The 20406-nt window shown below is 38.1% G+C and overlaps 1 protein-coding gene and 1 non-coding gene across 2 annotated transcripts; one reads left to right on the forward strand and one right to left on the reverse strand.

The window, feature by feature from the left end:
* The first annotated feature begins 2872 nt into the window (after positions 1 to 2872).
* On the forward strand, positions 2873 to 8092 carry LOC140877607 (uncharacterized). The gene is made up of 4 exons (XM_073281142.1): positions 2873 to 5521; positions 6052 to 6156; positions 6287 to 7189; positions 7343 to 8092. The coding sequence occupies exons 1-4, from the start codon at positions 2873 to 2875 to the stop codon at positions 8090 to 8092; spliced, it is 4407 nt and encodes a 1468-aa protein (XP_073137243.1).
* LOC140885679 (small nucleolar RNA R71) lies at positions 3305 to 3411 on the reverse strand. The gene has a single exon (XR_012151097.1). It is a non-coding gene; the product is annotated as a small nucleolar RNA R71 (small nucleolar RNA).
* Positions 8093 to 20406: the final 12314 nt, after the last annotated feature.

Consider the following 20406-nt stretch of genomic DNA (forward strand, 5'->3'; position numbering starts at 1 on the left):
TTCTTTTTATCTTTAAGACTCTTTCTGAGTAAGTTTCAAGATATTATAAGTACTAGTATTTTAAGTATCGTGCATGTATTTTTAAACATTCACTACTTCATGGTTTATACTTGCTGGGTCTTTAAACTCACTACCTTTGTTTGGTGCAGGTGAGGACATTTTAGGAACCGAGGGGCAGGATACCTTGGGCCGATGGCACCGGCAGCGCCGAACCTCGACCGTGGATTTAATTTTTCCGCACTAGAATGTTTGAAATAATGAACTAGATACACTATGTTTATTTTCAAAATTTGTTAGCAGGATGAGTTTACCTTGCAACTTATTTTATTTTGGCATGAAAACTAATTAAATGTTTTACTCTGTTGTTGTGGATTTGAACTTCTTCCACTAGTTTCGTGTTTATTTCCTGTTTCAAATTCCTGCCTTGTGGTTTTTTGGTTGCTGTGTTTGGGACATGCGGATTTTAAGAGTTTATAATAGGTCATGGAATTTTTTTTTAAAATCTTCATTTTTATTTAAGTATTATCTAGTAGAGGCTTGAGTCGTCTCATTTGGTATAAGAGCACGGTTTTGGTTTGAGTTGTGCCTACTACAGGTTGCCGAAACTCAGGGGATCTTGCCTCAAATTCTGTAAGTTTTAAACGAATTTTATATGTTAGCCGTATTTGAATTACTACTTTAAATGTTTTGATTTCATCCTTTTAAAAGTATATTTTCATAGTTAGATATTTAAATTACTTAAATTTGTAGTTAAGTGTTGTTTTGTTTAAAATTTATTTTAGTAGGTTAAAGTGTACCATTTAAATGCTTTTAAAGAGCATGTTGACTTATAGTGGAGTAGAATTGGTGCATCAATATTTCTTCCAGTCTTAGACAAGGTGTAGAAACTATTGTGGACTCTATGTGGTGTTAGTAATTGTAATGAGGAAGTAGGAGTTTGTCGAAAAATATTAACTTGTGCATTATGAGATATTAATTTTGGTGTTATCATTGCAATTTATTTTCTTATAATGGATGTTATTCGAATTTAACTAAGTGATTAATTTGTTTAGAGATAGATAGACATAAGTTTTGGCAGTTAAATTAACGAATCAAAACTCGTGCGAGGACTTGGGATAGACTTAAAGTATCATTGCAATTTTTGTGTGAACATTGAATTGAAGAATGTTGGGCGCTAGAATCAAAGTGAAGGATTTATGATAGAACCCAAAAATGCATGCTAAGTTAGATTATTTTGGGTTCCATTGACCATGTGATTTGTGGTTTGTTTCGTGTTTTCGTTTAAAATTCGAGTTTTCAAGCTTTATAGTATGCACTCATGCGTTTAAGTTGTTTTTTAGGAAAAAAACAGAAGACAGAGCTCGAAAAGTGCTGTGTTAAAGCTGGAGGCAGAGATTTTCACACTATAGCCTGCCATATCCTATGACATGGCGTAAACCGTGGATTATGAAAAAAGAGAACAAAACTTTTCACGCTATGGCGTGATGTTTCTACGCCATAGCGTGAACTAGGAAAAAGTGAAAAAAGAGAACAGAACTTTTCACGCTATGGCGTGATGTTTCCTGCGCCATAGCGTGAACTGGGAAAAAATGAAGAATGGAGACAGAACTTTTCGCGCCATAGCGTGACATTCTTAGGTCATGGCGCAGGTCGTTGAGTAAAAAAAGAAAAATTGCAAAGCAAGGATTCTTGGAGATAAATAGGGATTGATTTTTAGAATTTAAGGAGATCTTTTTGGCACATCTCTTTGCGGCTAAAATATCAGAAACTGGAGAAACGGATCGGAGGGAAAAAAGAAGAATCGTGAAGCATTTTCTCTTATTCTTCTTCTTCTTAAATTCTTTTCTGTTATTTTTGTTTGGAAAAAAACATTTTGATGTTAGTTATGAGTTTTATTTGTAGCTAAACCTCTTGTGTTGAGATTTAGGGAATCCGACCCCAGTTGTCGACTCACGAATATTGGTTTTTGACTTCTAATGAATTTTTAATTATGCTATTGATTTGTTTTGCATTGTTGGAGCGTAGCTAACTCTCTCAATATTTTTATATCATGTTTTATTTCGAAATAAAATTTCATGATAGGAACAAATAGCATGATTCATGGATCTACAATTTACATAGACATATGAAATTGGGTACATGTTGATAGTGATAGTCCAGTAGGTCGAAAGCTAAGGGATTCCACAAGTTGTGAATGCAATCATCTATGATAAATAATTGAAGACATTTGATTATTTCATAGCATTGAATTAGTTTAGCATAACTTGAAAGAGTATGTTAATGAATTAGGGACTCTTGTCAAAAACGTGAATTGGTTGTTGGAAGAAATTTTCAGAGTCGACTAGGGGAAGGTGACCCGACAATCTCAAAATTATCTCCATCATTTGAATTTAATTTACTAAGATTGATTCAATTCTAGATTTGTATTTATTTCTGAGTTTATTAATTCTCTTGTCATTAAGTAGTTAATAAAAACAATACTCATTTTTTGTAAAAGTGAAATAAGGATCAGTATTTAGGTAGAAATTGTGCACTACTTCCTGTGGACGATACTCATATTCACATATTATATTATAATTTGCATCGTGCACTTGCGATTATCTCGAGCTTGCGAGATAAAATTATTTTCTGAGATTCATAGTGCAAGTAAAGCTCGGTCAAGTTTTTGGCGCCGTTGCCGGGGACTTTTGATTTACAATTTTCTGCTTAGATATCTTTTTTAATTTCACTTCATATTCTCACGAATTATCCATCTTACCTGTGCAGGATTTTCTAGTGGTGCATGCTACCATCCTTGCGCTCAAAACTTGTACCCTTTGATTCGGAAATCGAGAGAACCTTTCGAAAGAGACGAAGACAACAACGAGCTGAGATGGCAGAAAACGAACTACCACGCATCAATAACGGTGATGGCGAAGCTAATAATCCACCTGTGTATAGATCCATGATGGACTGTGGTATACCCACTATTGAGGATGTTCGACCGAGTATCGTTAGACCAACAGTGACAACAAATCAGTATGAGATAAAGCCGGCAATCATCCAGATGATCCAGAACACAGTCCAATTCGGTGGATCTACCATTGATGATCCTAATGCTCATATTGAAAACTTCTTGGAAATCTGTGATACTTTCAAACAACAGGGAGTTACTGATGACGCTATTCGTCTACGTTTATTTCCTTTTTCATTAAGAGACAAAGCTAAATCGTGGTTGAATAGTTTACCTGCAGGTTCTATCATAACATGGGGAGATTTGGCTAAAGCATTCCTTACTAAGTACTTTCCTCCCTCAAAGTCCATGAAGCTGAGAACCGACATCACTATGTTTGCTCAAGGGGAACAAGAGTCGTTGTATGAAGCATGGGAGCGCTACAAAGATATGCTAAGGCGATGCCCACATCATCAGTTGCCTGATTGGCTTGTGGTACAAACTTTCTATTATGGTTTACTATCTGCAAATCGTACTATGTTGGATGCAGCTGCAGGTGGAAATCTTTTGCAGAAATCGCCAGAATATTGTTATGAACTGTTTGAGGAAATGGCCTCTAGTAGCTATCAACCTCAATCTGAGAGGAGCATGATGCGAAAATCAGCAGGAATTCATCAAGTGGACGCATTCACTTCGATGACAGCACAACTGGAGGCTATGAATAAGAAGATTGATGGATTGAGCTTAGGAAATTCTGCGATGCGTATTCAGGAGGTGTTCTGCAATAGGTGCCAAGGTGAGCATTTCACTAAAGATTGTCAAGATGGTAATCCTTTTTATGTGCAGGATGAGGCACCAGTGAATCACGTGGGAAGCCAAAATCGCCCCAGGTTTGACCCGTATTCAAATACATATAATCCGGGGTGGAGGAAACATCTGAAGTTTTCTTGGAGTGGTCACAACAATCAGTCTAGGCCATATCAGAATCAAAATCCTGTGAAGCAACCTCAAGAGGAGAAGTCCAGTTTAGAGCAAATGATGCAAAATTTTATATCATCCACTGAGACTCGAATGCAGAACCAAGACGCAACTATAAGAAGTTTGGAAAATCAAATAGGGCAGCTGGCAAAGAGGATGTCAAATCGAGAGCTAGGAACTTTGCCAAGTGACACTGAGACTAATCCAAAGGAGCAAGTAAAGGCCGTAGAGTTGCAAAGTGGGAAGAAACTGGAAACCAAGGAGTTGGAGCACGAAGAGAAAAAGAAGGAGGGTGAGAAAGAGCCATCTATAGGTAAGTCATCTGACTCTACACAATCACCCACATCAAAATCTAATATTGTTATTCCACCTCCGTTTACAGCAGCACTGAAGAAAGCGAAACTTGATTCGCAATTTTCAAAATTTCTTGAGGTGTTTAAGAAGTTACATATTAATATACCTTTTGCTGATGCATTGTTGCAAATGCCAAGTTATGCAAAATTTTTGAAGGAAATCTTAGCAAGCAAGAGAACAATAGAGGAGCATGCCATGGTCAACTTAACTGAGAATTGTTCTGCATTAGTGCAAAACAAAATTCCACCGAAGTTGAAAGATCCAGGGAGTTTTTCTATCTCTTGCATGATTGGTGATGTGGTTTTTCATAAGGCTCTTTGTGATTTGGGTGCCAGCATTAACTTGATGCCATTTTCTGTGTTTAGGAAGCTTGGAATGGGAGAACCAAAGCCTACAAGAGTTTCTCTGCAACTGGCAGATAGATCCATAAAGTATCCACGAGGAATAATTGAAGATGTGCTGGTTAAAGTGGAAAAATTTATTTTTCCAGTAGATTTTGTGGTGCTTGACATGGAAGAGGACCTGGATATGCCATTGATCTTGGGCAGACCTTTTCTGGTGACTGGAAAAGCCCTAATTGACGTGCAAAAAAGGAAGTTGTTATTGAGAGTAGGAGAGGAGGAGATCACTTTTGATGTTTTTAATGCACTAAAGCACACACTGCACAATAATGATTGTTTTAGAATTGATGCATTGGATTCACTTGTTCATAATTTTGTGCAGGATGAGTTAAAAGACCCTTTAGAAGTTGCAATTATAAATGATGGATGTGAGGATGACTTTGATGAAGTGAGGAAAAATATCATTGCATATTTTACTGCTAATCCTCAATTGAAAAATCAAGTGCTATTCAGACTCGAAGAATTGGGAGATAGGCAGGATTTAGTCCTTCAACAACCAAGCATAGATGCACTACCTACTCTAGAACTCAAACCTTTACCTTCACATCTAAAATATGTTTATTTGGGTGATGATAATAATTTACCTGTTATTATTTCTTCTTGTCTTACAGGTGTGATGGAGGAAAAGTTGGTACACATCTTAAAGGAGCATAAGAGAGCCTTCGCATGGAAAGTGGCTGACATTAAGGGAATCAATCCATCGATTTGCATGCATAAAATTTTGATGGAGGATAAGTACTCTTCTGTGGTTAAACCTCAGCGGAGGCTGAACCCGAAAATGCAAGAGGTAGTAAAAGCTGAAACCATTAAACTCTTGGACGCATGTATCATCTATCCTATTTCTGACAGCGAATGGGTGAGTCCTATACAGTGTGTTCCTAAGAAAGGTGGTATAACTGTGATAAAAAAAATGACAAAAATTAGTTGATACCCACTAAAACGGTTACGGGTTGGCGTGTGTGCATAAATTATAGGAAGTTGAATGACGCCACCCGTAAGGACCATTTTCCCCTCCCCTTCATTGATCAAATGCTTGAGCGATTGTCGGGTCATGAATTTTATTGCTTTCTAGATGGGTATTCGGGATATAATAAAATCATGATTGCACGAGAGGACCAAGAGAAAACAACTTTCACTTGCCCTTATGGTACCTTTGCGTATAGGAAGATGCCGTTTGGATTGTGTAATGCACCCGCCACTTTTCAAAAATGTATGACTGCTATTTTTCATGACATGACAGAGAATTTCCTAGAGATATTTATGGATGACTTTTCTATTTTTGGATCTTCTTTTGATGATTGTCTGAAAAATTTGCATTTGGTGCTATTACGATGTGAGGAAACTAACTTGGTTTTGAATTGGGAAAAGTGTCATTTTATGGTACAGGAAGGCATTGTGCTTGGGCACAAATTTTCTGAACAGGGAATGGAGGTGGATAAAGCAAAAGTGGAAGTCATAAAAAATCTACCTCCACCAATATCTATTAAGGGAGTGAGAAGTTTCTTAGGGCACGCTGGTTTCTACCGGCGTTTTATCAAAGATTTTTCTAAAATTTCTAAGGCCCCTATCCTCTTTACTAATGAAAGATGTAACGTTTGACTTTAATTATAATTGTGTGCAGGCATTTGAGATCTTGAAGGAGCGACTGGTGACAGCTCTTGTGTTGGTAGCTCCTGATTGGGATCTTCCATTCGAGGTAATGTGCGATGCTAGTGATACGGCGGTAGGTGCTGGTTTGGGTCAGAGGAAAAACAAGGTATTCCATACTATGTACTATGCGAGTAAGACTTTAGATGAAGCTCAATTGAATTATGCAACAACTGAAAAAGAATTACTCGCTATAGTATTCGCGTTTGATAAGTTTCACTCCTACCTTGTTTTATCTAAAGTTGTTGTGTACACCGATCACTCGGCACTGAAATATTTACTTGCAAAAAAGGATGCTAAGCCTAGATTGATTAGGTGGATATTACTGTTGCAAGAATTTGATCTGGAAATAAAAGATAAGAAGGGGGTAGAGAACGTAGTGGCGGATCACCTTTCTAGGCTTGAGTGTGTCAGTGAGGACACAGGGAAAAAAAATGGTGATATTGATGATTGGTTTCCGGATGAACAATTGTTTTCATTAAAGGATTGCCCATGGTATGCGAATTTTGCTAATTATCTGGTGACAGGCACACTTCCACCAAATTTGACATTTCTCCAACGGAAAATTTTTTTATCTGATGTGAAATATTATTTTTGGGAGGAACCATTTTTGTTTAAGATCTGTGCAGATTCCATGATACGGCGATGTGTGCCAGAAGAAGAGATGCAACCAATCTTGAGCCACTGCCACGATCGAGAGGTTGGTGGTCACTTTGGACCGACAAAAACAGCGGCAAAGGTATTAGAATCTGGTTTTTATTGGCCTGCTGTTTTTAGGGATGCTCGTGCATATGTTATTGCATGTGATCGGTGTCAGCGCACAGGTAACATCTCTAATCGCAATGAAATGCCTTTAAACAATATTATGGAATGCGAGGTATTTGATGTATGGGGCATAGATTTTATGGGGCCGTTTCCCACATCTTTCTTGAAAAAATATATTTTGGTGGCGGTTGACTATGTGTCAAAATGAGTCGAAGCAGAGGCTTGTGCAACTAATGATGCTCATGTGGTGTTGAAATTTTTAAAGAAAAACATTTTTAATCGCTTTGGCACACCACGGGTGATCATTAGTGATGGTGGGACACATTTTTGCAACAAATTATTTGAAAAACTTTTGGCAAAATATGGTGTCACGCACAAGATCTCTACTTCATACAATCCCCAGACCAGTGGGCAAGTGGAAGTGTCAAACCGTGAAATAAAAAGAATTTTGGAAAAAACGGTGAACACAAGTAGAAAAGATTGGTCTGTCAGGTTAGATGACGCCCTATGGGCATATCGCACTGCTTTCAAGACACCTATAGGCACTGCACCTTATAGGTTACTTTTTGGTAAATCATGTCATCTGCCTGTTGAATTGGAGCATAGAGCATATTGGGCGATTAAATCACTAAATTTTGATTTTGTAGCTGCAGGTGAAAAGAGACTATTAGAGTTGGCCCAGCTGGAAGAATTCCGTGATAAAGCATATGATCTGGCGCTATCCTATAAAGAACGCACGAAAAGAAGTCATGACAAGCGCATCATGCAAAGAGAATTCAAAGAGGGAGACGCGGTGTTGCTTTTTAACTCAAGGTTGAGGTTGTTTCCAGGCAAGCTAAAATCGCGATGGTCTGGACCATTTGTCATTAAAAAAACCTACCCTTCCGGAGAAATTATACTGACCAACTCCAAAGATAAGAAGTTCACTGTCAATGCTCAATGCCTGAAGCACTACATGGGCGAGCACTTTGAGCCGAAAGTTGGAACAACTCTGTTCCAGTCAGAGACCGCATAAATCTAATTCTAACAAAGTCAAGCTCTAGACTATAAATTGAGAACTATCTCTTCATCCCCTGTTTGTTATTTCAGTTGAACCTTTTATTACCATTTGGTGTCGTTTTATTTTTTAATTATGCTAAAAAAAAAAGGTTTTGAAGGGCCCGGAGCACACCTAGGCGGGATACTTCATCCGCCAGGGCGTGAATTTCACTGGTTTGAGTTTTTTCATTCACGCTATAGCGTGATGTTCCTGCGCTATAGCGTGAAAAGTTCGGGATTCCATTTTTTAAAGTCACGCCGCGGCGCGATAGATCTGCGGATTAAAAAACGCAGACCCCCTTTTCATTTTTCACTCACCCCTCTCTTAATTTCTCCCTTTTGTTCAAACCCTAAGCCCCTCCCCATCTTAAAAATCCGTCAATTCACGCCCAAATCTCTCAAATTCTCAGGTTTTGATCGGTGAGGAAGCTCCAAGCAACATTCCCTAACGCCTCGTCTTACTCCTAGAAGTCTAGAACAGTGTGGAAGGTCAAATTTTGAGACTCCAAGCTTCAATTTCTTCATGGGACCAAAAAGAGCTAAGGTTGGGGGTTCTTCATCATCTTCTTCATCAGTTATCGAGGGTAAGTTTGTTTCCCAAGAGGCCAAGAACCGGTATGATCATTCTAAGATTAATCGTAATCTATGGCCCGAGAGGGGCTTTCATTTGTCTACAAATTCTGGGATAGGGTGTTATATCCATGATATCATAGAAGATAGAAACTGAAACTTGTTTTGTGCTCAACCGAAAGCGGGAGTTATACCATTGGTCCGGGAGTTCTATGCCAATGCTAAAGAGGGCAAGGAACGGATGGTGTTTGTGAGAGGAAAGTGGGTGAATTATGGAGAGGAAAAGATTAACGAGTTGTTTGGATTGCCCTCAGTTGATACGAGTGAGTATGATGCACTTTGTGCGGAACCGGATTATATGGCGATTATGCGGGATTTAGCTCATGATGGGGTAATGTGGAGTGATCCCGTCAAATTTTTGAATTTTAAGGCCATGTATATTAAGATTAAGCCGTCATTGTGGTATGTTTTTTTGGTTTGCCGGTTGAAGCCCGTGTCCCATGTTAGCGAAGTTCATATGGACCGGGAAGTTTTGTTGTTCGCAATTATGAAGGGAATGCCAATCAATGTTGGCCGCATTATCTCAAGCCAGATTCTACAATACGCCCACAACCCAAAATCGAAGCTATTTTTCCCGACTATCATTACAGAGTTGTGCGCTTTGGCCAATGTTGACACGGGTGTGGATGATGAATGGATCCAACCGCTACAGGCCATCGACGAGAAGATATATGAGGGGATGAAGGACAATCGAACCAAGCTTAGAATTGGAGCGAGCTCCAGTTCCGCGCCACCTCAACCTCCGAAGACGAAGACGAAGATGAACAATGAGAAGGTGGATGATATTTGTGCATGGATTGCGCGTCAGGATGCATATCAGGCATATCGGAATGAATATGATCGGGTCAATGCCCAGTATATGATATCCACTGAGTCTATGACGCGTGACATTGTCACCCACTTTGGTTTTGATGCTTCACGGTACCCGCATCCACCACCGTACCCACCGCCATTTGCTCACCCATCTGCATTGGGAGCACCACACACTGATGAAGAAGGCGTCCCACCACCAGAACACGAAGAAGAGGAGGAGGATTGATCCACCGCCAGGGGAGTTTTGCTTTTATTTTCTTTCTGTTTTTATTTTTTGGTTTCTCGTTCTTGTGTTTTAGTTCGGTCGCAGTGAGGACACTGCAGAGTCTTAGTATGAGGGGGACTCATCGTGCGTTTGTGTTAGTTGTTTGTGTTGTTTATTTTTCGGCATTTAGTTCATTTTGTTTAGTTGTCTCTATTTCTTAGTTTGTTATGTGTTTAGTTGAAAAAAAAAAAAAAAGAGAAGCCAGTGATGATGTTGGGTTGATGCGAATTTATTTTGAAAGTGTTGGTAATTGACAGACTAGCATCATTGAAATTTTGAATCATGAAACCCACGAATAGAGAGTGCACCTCCTTTTGCACGAATTGTTGTGAATAATGAAGTGTGTGGAGTGTGATGAACTGTTAAACTGGAGAAGCTCTTGTGACATTAGATACTTGCAAAAATCAGGCATGCATTCTCGGAACTTAGCTGACTGATATTGCCAAATAAATGTGTTGAAGCCGTTTAAACTCCTGAGCCTTTCATGAAAAAAAAAATATAAAAAAAAGCCATCCTTGAGTTTCTTGGTTAGCTTAGTTGAAAAATAATGGAGTGTACCCTGCATAATCATTAAACTCCATTTGATAAATGTCTTTGGCTATTTTCTCTTTTACTCCTGTCCCAAACCAAATCTATATCCGATGGAGTACAGTGATGGTTTCTTGCAAAAAGAAACAGAGGATGGAGAAAGTAAGGAGAGGGGCGGCCTAATGAAATTAATGAATTCGGAATTGAATTCGAGGCAAAAAGGTGGGAATGTAAGGTGTAGAGGATATCGGATGAAAAATCTGATTGTGTTAAATAATGGATGTTGTACCCTCTTCATTGTGCATATTCTTCCAATCTTTTATATCCCATACCCCAAGACAAATAATCACTTGTGTTTAGTCAGTGACGGTTGAAGAGATGCGTGTGGAAACTATACTTGTGTTGACATGTCACTTTAGCCATCTGGGGCAACTGGATTAGCACGAAATACATGACATTAGGATCAATATCACACACACACACGTCTACTTCTCTCTCAAGGGTGTAATGTGAGAACTTTGTAGGGATGCATTGCTTGAATTTAATTTGAAAAGAAAAAGAAAATGTTCGCTGTCACTCTCTGAGGCGTTTTGGAAAAAAAAATTATGTATTTTTGAACTGCAAGTTTGTGTTTTGGCTTTAACCTATTTTGCTCGGGGCGAGCAAAAGGCTAGTATGAGGGGGTTGATAGAACCCAAAAATGCATGCTAAGTTAGATTATTTTGGGTTCCATTGACCATGTGATTTGTGGTTTGTTTCGTGTTTCCGTTTAAAATTTGAGTTTTCAAGCTTTATAGTATGCACTCATGCGTTTAAGTTGTTTTGTAGGAAAAAAATGGAAGACGGAGCTCGAAAAGTGCTGTGTTAAAGCTGGAGGCAGAGATTTTCACGCTATAGCCTGCCATATCCTGCGCCATGGCGTAAACCGTGAATTATGAAAAAAGAGAACAGAACTTTTCACGCTATGGCGTGATGTTTCCTGCGCCATAGCGTGAACTGGGAAAAAGTGAAAAAAGAGAATAGAACTTTTCACGCTATGGCGTGATGTTTCCTGCGGCATAGCGTGAAATGGGAAAAAGTGAAGAATGGAGACAGAACTTTTCACGCCATAGCGTGACATTCTTAGGCCATGGCGCAGGTCGTTGAGTAAAAAAAGGAAAATTTCAAAGCAAGGACTCTTGGAGATAAATAGGGATTGATTTTTAGAATTTAAGGAGATCTTTTTGGCACATCTCTTTGCGGCTAAAATATCAGAAACTGGAGAAATGGATCGGAGGTAAAAAAGAAGAATCGTGAAGCAATTTCTCTTCTTCTTCTTCTTAAATTATTTTCTGTTATTTTTGTTTGGAAAAAAAATATTTTGATGTTAGTTATGAGTTTTATTTGTAGCTAAACCTCTTGTGTTGAGATTTAGGGAATCCGACCCCAGTTGTCGACTAACAAATATTGGTTTTTGACTTCTAATGAATGTTTAATTATGCTATTGATTTGTTTTGCATTGTTGGAGCATAGCTAACTCTCTCAATATTTTTATATCATGTTTTATTTCGAAATAAAATTTCATGATAGGAACAAAAAGCATGATTCATGGATCTACAATTTACATAGACATATGAAATTAGGTACATGTTGATAGTGATAGTCCAGTAGGTCGAAAGCTAAGGGATTCCACAAGTTGTGAATGAAATAATCTATGATAAATAATTGAAGACATTTGATTATTTCATAGCATTGAATTAGTTTAGCATAACTTGAAAGAGTATGTTAATGAATTAGGAAATTTTGTCAAAAACGTGAATTGGTTGTTGGAAGCAATTTTCAGAGTCGACTAGGGGAAGGTGACCCGACAATCTCAACATTATCTCCATCATTTGAATTTAATTCACTAAGATTGATTCAATTCTAGATTTGTATTTATTTCTGAGTTTATTAATTCTCTTGTCATTAAGTAGTTAATAAAAACAATACTCATTTTTCGTAAAAGTGAAATAAGGATCAGTATTTAGGTAGAAATTGTGCACTAGTCCCTGTGGACGATACTCATATTCACATATTATATTATAATTTGCATCGTGCACTTGCGATTATCTCGAGCTTGCGAGATACAATTATTTTCTGAGATTCATAGTGCAAGTAAAGCTCGATCAGTTTAGAATATAGTTATAGCTACAATTGATAGATTCAAATCTATTTAAAAATGCATGCTTCTACCTTTTGTACTACACCAAGAGGTCATAGCTTTGGTATTGATGATTTGCGTGTATGGAAAAAAATCGAGTTTTAAATGAAATTTTTTTCATTTCCTTGATATTTTGATTCTCGTTTTTGCATTGTTTGACGCCGATGAGAATTGTTTATTTTTCTTGATCTTATTCAATGGTTGTTGCTGTTGTGTTGGGAGTATTGCAAGTCATGTTTTGGACTGTTGTGAGTGAGTCCTTTTGTCTAAGAGTTGAGTCGATGAAGGATTCGGGTTGGTTGGTTGTAACTTGTGACTGTGTTCTTAAGTTTTTAGGGATTGCTGATCTAGTTGTAAGCAGTCAAGAATTAAGTGTGGTGAGTTGAGGCGTAAGCTAAAGTGTTGGCGAAGAATTGGTTTGAGTAGAGAAGAGTCTAGAAGTCGAGTTAAGCAAGCCATTAGATTAAGCCAGTTGTGGTACTATTTTTGGATTCTTTCAATTGTTATGTTGCGTCTGAATTGGGTTATATTATGAGTCAGTTAGCGTGTTAGGAAGGGTTAGACTTGGTTGGATTGGTGCTTGAGTAGTAGATGCAGGGATCCAAATCTTGGGATTTGGATGATGAATGACAATTTATGTTGTGATCATGTTTCTTTTATGTTGCTTGAGGATCCTCGCTATCAAATAAATTGGGATGTTCTTTTAATTGTTTCTGGAAGTTGCCGTATTTTTTAGGTATTGGTCATGGTGAATTGTTAGTTAGTGTAGTGGTTGCTATAATTAGTTGCGGTATTACTGCCAAGGTTGCGGTGAAAGCGTGGGATTTCTGTCAAATTCACCTTGTTTTATGTCGTGGTAGGAACTGGACTGGAGGATTGACAATTTTCTTGTCTTTGTTGGGGCTGATAGTATGGTATTCGGGAGTTAGGTGCAAGGTTGTTGTTGTAAATATGGGGCTCTTGCTATAAAGAAGTGAGGATTTTGTTGCCACAAATATTTCTTTTCGGTTGTTGTCTAGATGTTCATTTAAGTTGCTGACAAAATATATTTGTTTGAAGGTTTTGATTGGTTAAGAGTTGTAAAGCGAGACTTAGTGCTGTCAGAGAAGGAAAGTGCCGTCAAGAAAGGATTAAGTTCTGCTTAATGAGCTTCTTGGTTGTCAACCGATTAGGGATATATATAAGTTTGGTCAAAACCCTTTAATTTTAACTTGAGATTTTAAGCTTCTGCCAAGGCATTTCTTTGCTGTCAATTTCTTGTTCCTTCTTTTGCCCTGCATTTTGGAGGACGTTTTGGTGGAATTTAAAGTTTGTCCGGGTCTTTGGATTTTGTTTTGATTCGGTAGTGTGGCCCAGGGCTTGTCTTAGTGTTTAAGATTCATGCTAGTGTGATAGGGGTATGACTTGAGAAGTGAGTTCTTGCTTTGGGCAGTACACGAAGTTGTTAATTGGTTCTGCTAGGCTGCTGTCACTAAGAAATTGTTGTTGTCCAATTATTGGATTTTCATGGATTTTTCTAGTGGCTGCCGAACATTTAAGTTTTGTTACTTTAAGTTGTTACTATATGATTAATAGATGCAGTTATTCTAGTTGCAGTAGTTTGTCTAAAGTCGAGGTATCAGCAATTTAAGTTTCTGTCTTTATCGAGTTTAAGGTCTGAAATTTGATTCTTGGGTATAAGTCATAATTTGAGATTCGTAGAGGAGTTTTGGTAGAGGGTCGGACCTAAGAATTTTTGGAAGAGAGTTAAATGATTTTAGAAACTTGAGCAAGTCTAGTGAGTCGATTAAGAATTGGGCAACAACTTCCATTGAAATCTGTCATTTCTAAAATGATGTTTGAAATTATTTGTCTACATACAAAAATATTTTTGAAGCATTCGCTGACTTGTGAGAAAAAATTTAAGAAAATGTTTTAGCAACGAAAATATAATTTTCGAAAGCATGTATTTTTTTATATATAGATTTTGTGCATAAATTATTTATTTAAAACTTTTAAGCATATCTTTCAATGATTCTTGGCGGAGCTTTGACTACGACTAAGGATGTAAAAAAATTTTGAACCGAACATCATGAAATGTTTTTGAGAAAACCCTTTTATTAAAGCTATTATGTTTAGGAAAGTGAGTGTTTGGTTGTACTTATTTTGGAAACTTGGGAATTTCTTAGAAGCTCGAGTCCTATATTATATGTGTTAAGCTTAATCGGTAAGTAGATATTAAGCACAGTATCTATAGAACCTAAAATCCAATATACTAAATCACATGCATTAAATTAAATAAATATTATAATTATTATTTCAAGCTTAATCGATTTAAATTTTTTCATCTGAATTATTTGTTAATAAAATGTTAATTTATTCATTCAAATGATTTTTATTGTATTAATTATTTAATAAATGATTTTAATTGTCCAAGTCTTTTAAAAAAATTTATTCCTCTTGTGTATTTATGTACATGACTTTTAAAAAATTATTTAGTTTATTTAAATTATTTTAATCGTTCGCTTTATTATTTAAATGTTTTGCCTATTACCGCGACATCAAAATATTTTAAGTATTGATTTTAATTTTTAAATTAGTGTTTAAATTCTTTCAAATGTTTATTTTTTTGTGACGTCTAAGTTTCATAATTTAAATTTCATGCCTAATTTAGCCAAAATATTTAAATTTCTAAAATTTATGGTGATTTAAATTCTTTAAATTTCCTTAGAATTTAATTGCTCAAATATTTAAATTTATTTATTTGAGATACTTGAAAATAGTGACCTTCGGCCCCGGCACGCGGTAAAGATGGACACGACGGAAAGATCTCATATTCCAAATTTTCATGGCCTAAAATTCATGAGAGTTGAATAAAATAAAAAATAAAACTTTATTTATAAATTTCCGATTGACAAAAATTGCGTAAGTGCATTCTTGCACGTAATTCCAGACATTTCCTTAAAATTTGCCTTTTTGGACCTGGACTAGTGAAATTCTATTCATAATATTTAAATTAAATATTTTAAACTTAGAAATTGAAAATGAGTGAAAAAATCCTAAGCCTAAAGTTGTAATAGGATAGTAGGACTTTTATAAGTGAAAAAAACATTTTTGTACCCACCCTACACTCACACCACCTACCTATGCATACACATACTAATACATATACATACACTACAATTAAATATAACAAACACACACACTCACACCAAATAACCCTAAAATCCCTAAGCTTGGCCGCCCCATTCCACTCTTCTTTCCTCAATTAAGTGACCCGCATCCAGAATTAACGATTAATGAGTAATTAATCATGTGATCATGTTTAGATTAACAAAACATGATTAAGAAAATTACTGATGGATTAATGGAGTTCAAAAATGGGTCCAGAATACTCGAAAATGGTCGGGAAGGTTTCGAAGGTTCGGAGGGATCGGAGGATCCGAACTGGGAACAGAGCCAAGGATCAGAGGGTCTGAAGAGATTGGACGGTCCGAAGTCAGTTCGGGGTATCCGAACGTGTATGGCCAGCTGTCTCGGAATAATACGACATTGGTGACGTCACAAGGGTGAGTTCGGACGATCCGAAGATGGATCGGAGGCTCCGAACTCGTGTCGGCAGGCGTCCTCTGGAAGCTAGACATGTGGTTGGTTGAGGATGTTTGGACGGAGGGTTTGGACGCTCCGAACTGGTTTGGAGGATCCGAACATGGGATCGGACGATCCGAACGTTGTCTATGAAAGGGGCACCCGAGATCATTCTCAAGTGCACCATTTTCTCCTCTCCTATCTTCCTTTAGTTAGTATTAGGCTTTCTAGGTGGCATATTGGGAATCCAGAAGTGGCGGAGAGATCCTGGCGTCGTAGTGGAGTTGTGCATAAGTTTTGAGGCAATCGCCATCGGTGGGCTGACGACGGACGCAGGTATAGCTATGGTTTTCTTAAATTATTTAGGAGTATGCAATATCTTAGTTAAGACTTTTAGAGCTTAATGAATGATACATGAGTATTTTCATTGTAGAGTTGATGTTAGGCTTAGAACCTAGAGTGGTACTGCTAGGACCGCCTGTAGTAAGGTATGTAAGTACTGACTAAGATGGCCAACATGATATATATTATATGTGTTGCATGAGTATGTGCTATGTGATTTATATGTTTTACGGCTTTAGCACATGCATGTTTTTACGGTAGACTGCATATGATATGATGTGAGTCATTACAGTTTTCATCGGTGATGAGTTACTCCTTATGGATTCGTGTCTCGAGACACTCAGCCCCCGGTTTTGCTATCATTAGGAGCGACCACAACGGTGGAGTAGACGCTATAGTGGATAGGTGAATATAGGAGCGGCCCCGTGGACTAGCTATCCAGCACGGCCCTGTATATTCATGGCGCCCCTGAGTAGACTGCTTTGATCCTGTTTTAAAGTCATTTATGTGCTGCATATATTTTATATATCATTGCTTCCGTATTGAGCGTAGTCGCTCACGTTCAGTATTTTCTATATGTCTGGACACCCCATTCGACGGGGTAGGTGTAGGTGCAGGGATGAGCTGGAGGAGCTTGGAGAGACCAATGACCCTTGAAGACAGCAGGATTAGCTGTAAGTTTTTTTCCCCTTGGGTTTTTTTTAATTCGATTGGGTTGTATATGTGTTTTATTAAACCGGTTGTATTATGTCGGTCTGCTTTTATTTAAGTCTTCTGCTGTGATTTATTTAAATGCATGCTGAATTATGCTCTAAACTCTAATTAGGTAGTGGATCCGGGTTGGGTCGGTACATTTATTGTTATCAGAGCAGCATGCAAAGAGACTTGGGAGATAGTAATAAGACTATGGGTTATCCTTGTAGGATTGATAAGACCTTTTTAAGAGACGATGATGAGGCGATTAGGTTGCCCGAAGACTATCATCATCGCCAGGAATTTTAAAGATCTGGCTTATGAGATTCGAGCAAGTGCGGACAGGAGCGATGGATCATGTCCGAGTTTTTGCGACTTCTAATCATGTGAAACTTAGCTTTGGATCGAGTACCGGATGTCGGAGGCAGTGACAGAGGATTAGTTGGGATGCACTTGATGCTTGCATCTGTACCATCCTTACCATGATGACAAAACTCTGAAGATTCTCCAATCATAGTTGGAGAGATTGTCATAAAGACCTTCACCAGGGAATGCCTCAAGTGGATAAGGTATGACTGGTTGTGAACGTAAGGTCTTTAAACTCATGCAGAACATGGTTTTCTGGTATACTTGTATTGATGCTTTCAGTAGGCACGCGGGAAACTTCATGTTCAAAATCATGAATTAGTTTCAAGAAGAATGCTGGCGGTAGATCGTGATGCAGAGCATGGCTGGTTAGAGAGTTTGAGTTATTTCTTCGGGAGTCTTGACAAGACGAGATACCGAGAGATTTGGGCAGGAGTATGCTTGCATTGATGCGTGTGTCTATTAGAAGCATCATGCTCAAGAAATAAAAAACGACTACGATGATTTTAAATACTGTATTGTTGTAATTGTAAACAGTATTTCTATTGTAATGAATCATCATACCTTGGTTGTATCATTTCAAGTTAATGGTTGTACATTTTCATTGTATTTTGAATACTATTTTTATTACTTGGGATTGCAATACAAAAATTGTACATAACTTGATGTAATGATACATGCATTATTTATCCAACAATTGTGAATGATTGCAAGTGATTTTGCTAAGATTGGCATTGTTCTAGTTGATTAGTGTTCAACTATTGTAGCTCATGGGCTTTGAGTAAGCCAGCTGTAATTGTTTGACTTATGGTTAGTCTAGGAGTTTTTTCTAGGATTGACCTAGTTAGTCAGTGGACTGAATTATGCCAGTGATGAGTTGATTCATCAGTGGGCATGAGTTTGTTCTAGGTTGTTTCCTTAGAACAATATTTTGATGACCTTCGTAGGTTGAGACTTCGTGATGATGGGTTTACATCAGGATGCCAGGTCCAAAATATGCCGAGAGTTGTGGACTATGACCATGATTTGACGTGATGAGGCGCGACCGTATGCCAGTGTTACTCTGGGAGTCCTTGTACTTCAGGGGTTACCTGGGAGCCTTTGTGCTTCAGGGGATGGCGGTGGGAAGGCTACTCAGTCTAGTGTTTTGGTAACAGTCACGACGGGGTATGACCTTGGATTAGATGCCTAGTTTGGTATCATGATTTAGATATCGTCTGGCCTTTGTCAGGGATATTGGTTTGGGTTTCTGCCATGAGGACCAGCCCTGGATGGATTTCCTTCACGAGCGTGTACTCTGAGCAGATAGTTCTAGCATATGGAAATATTTCTAGATGGATCGATCTAGTAGGTAGACGGATTTCTACCGGCGATGACTAGGGGTAGTCATTAGAGTTGTGATTAGGGTTCCTGGTGATAGGAGTTATCCAAGATACAAGATGGGATGTTGTTTCGAGACTTGCACTCGAATTGGAGAATTGCTCCATGATGATTGACTTCATCAGTAGTAGATTATATCAAGGGCTAAGGACTTCATCGGATCATTTGAGATGAAGGGAAGCGTGACTTATGCTAGTGTACACTAGGTGGTTATTCTAGGTGGGACATCGTAGTAAGCTACCTCAGTCTTGAATCGTTACGCAGTCTTAGCGAGGGATATAATCAGGAGCATGTCTGGAGATTTTGGGAATCTTTGGGATTCATAAGATATAATTTTTGGACTCAATGAGCCGTGGCGTTCATCCTGAATGAACGAGGCAAAGGATAGGGAGTCCAGTGATTGCACTAAGTATTGTCTGATGTTTTCATAAGTTGAGCGTAGGATTTTCCATGGAATGGAAATGATCTAGGTTGATAGATCACGACCAATTCTTAGGCTTAGTTTGTCTTGATGTTTGCCTTGGGTGAACAAGACAGTGATTAGTAGTGATAAAGTGGCACGAGAATTGTGCTAATGACCACTAGTGGATGTTGGCTAACTCTGTCAGAGTTAGGAAGATAAATTCCAGTGTATGAGGTAGCTGTTAGTAGTAAGGCATGAGATTGTGCCGATAGACTACTAGTAGCTATTGTTTGGCTATCAAGAAATACCTGGGATAGTATTTGTTGTGTAATGCTTAAGGGGATTTGTACTTGGTACAGTCTCAGAGCATTCGATGATTTGGGTAATTTAGAGTCTCTAGGGTTGCCAAAAATGGATCTTTTGAGATTGCTGTAATCGGGGACGATTGCAATTTGCCTTGTATGATCAAGTTAGGCGATAAATTGACAGTACAGTCAATCAAGGGAAATTGGTAGTTCCTTCGACAATGATTCTTAGAGGGAATCGGAAATTGATCTAAGAAATTGCTTAGTATTAACTATGGTACGCTCAAGGTTGAGTAACGGAAGAGATCAAGTTTTTTCTTCTTGTGAGAATTGTCCACTAACAACGATATTAAGGGTGTCAACCGAAAATTTCAACGGAGTGTCCTTGTGCTGAACCGTTATGTTGAATCCGACAAGTGTTGGAAAAGCTAATGGACATTAGCTAGGATCTAGTTCTCTAGATCTAGCAGGTTGTGTCACTAGTTTCTTGCATGAGGTGCGTGATACTGTTGAGGTGATTGAGATAGTTGATGATCAACCTAGTAGCCAATGAGGATTGATTTTGAGATTGATGACTTTGCAAGATCGGGACTGATCGAATTCGTTCTTTCCCGTCAGTGAGTCACATCCGTGCAAGCTGTTTGTTAAGGATATTGAGTTTTATCAATGGAGAATGGTTGGGTGCGTGATAGGTAGCTAGTGATGATGGTGTTAGCAGAGACTCCGAGGTGAGTTATACCTTGTACAATGACTGTCGAGTTTCGAGACAAAATAGAAAGTGTTTCCATATGTTTGTGCACTGTGGAATGTCCTAGTCGAG

This window comes from Henckelia pumila, chromosome 2 (genome assembly GCF_033568475.1).
Source record: "Henckelia pumila isolate YLH828 chromosome 2, ASM3356847v2, whole genome shotgun sequence".
NCBI lineage: Eukaryota > Viridiplantae > Streptophyta > Magnoliopsida > Lamiales > Gesneriaceae > Henckelia > Henckelia pumila.

Bases quoted from the DNA above. Each gene is read 5' to 3' on its own strand.
- LOC140877607 (XM_073281142.1), top strand. From the start codon at position 2,873: ATGGCAGAAAACGAACTACCACGCATCAATAACGGTGATGGCGAAGCT. The intron at 5,522-6,051 runs GTGAGTCCTATA...TTTATGGTACAG, and splicing joins CTATTTCTGACAGCGAATGG to GAAGGCATTGTGCTTGGGCA. The intron at 7,190-7,342 runs GTATTTGATGTA...AAATTTTTAAAG, and splicing joins ACAATATTATGGAATGCGAG to AAAAACATTTTTAATCGCTT.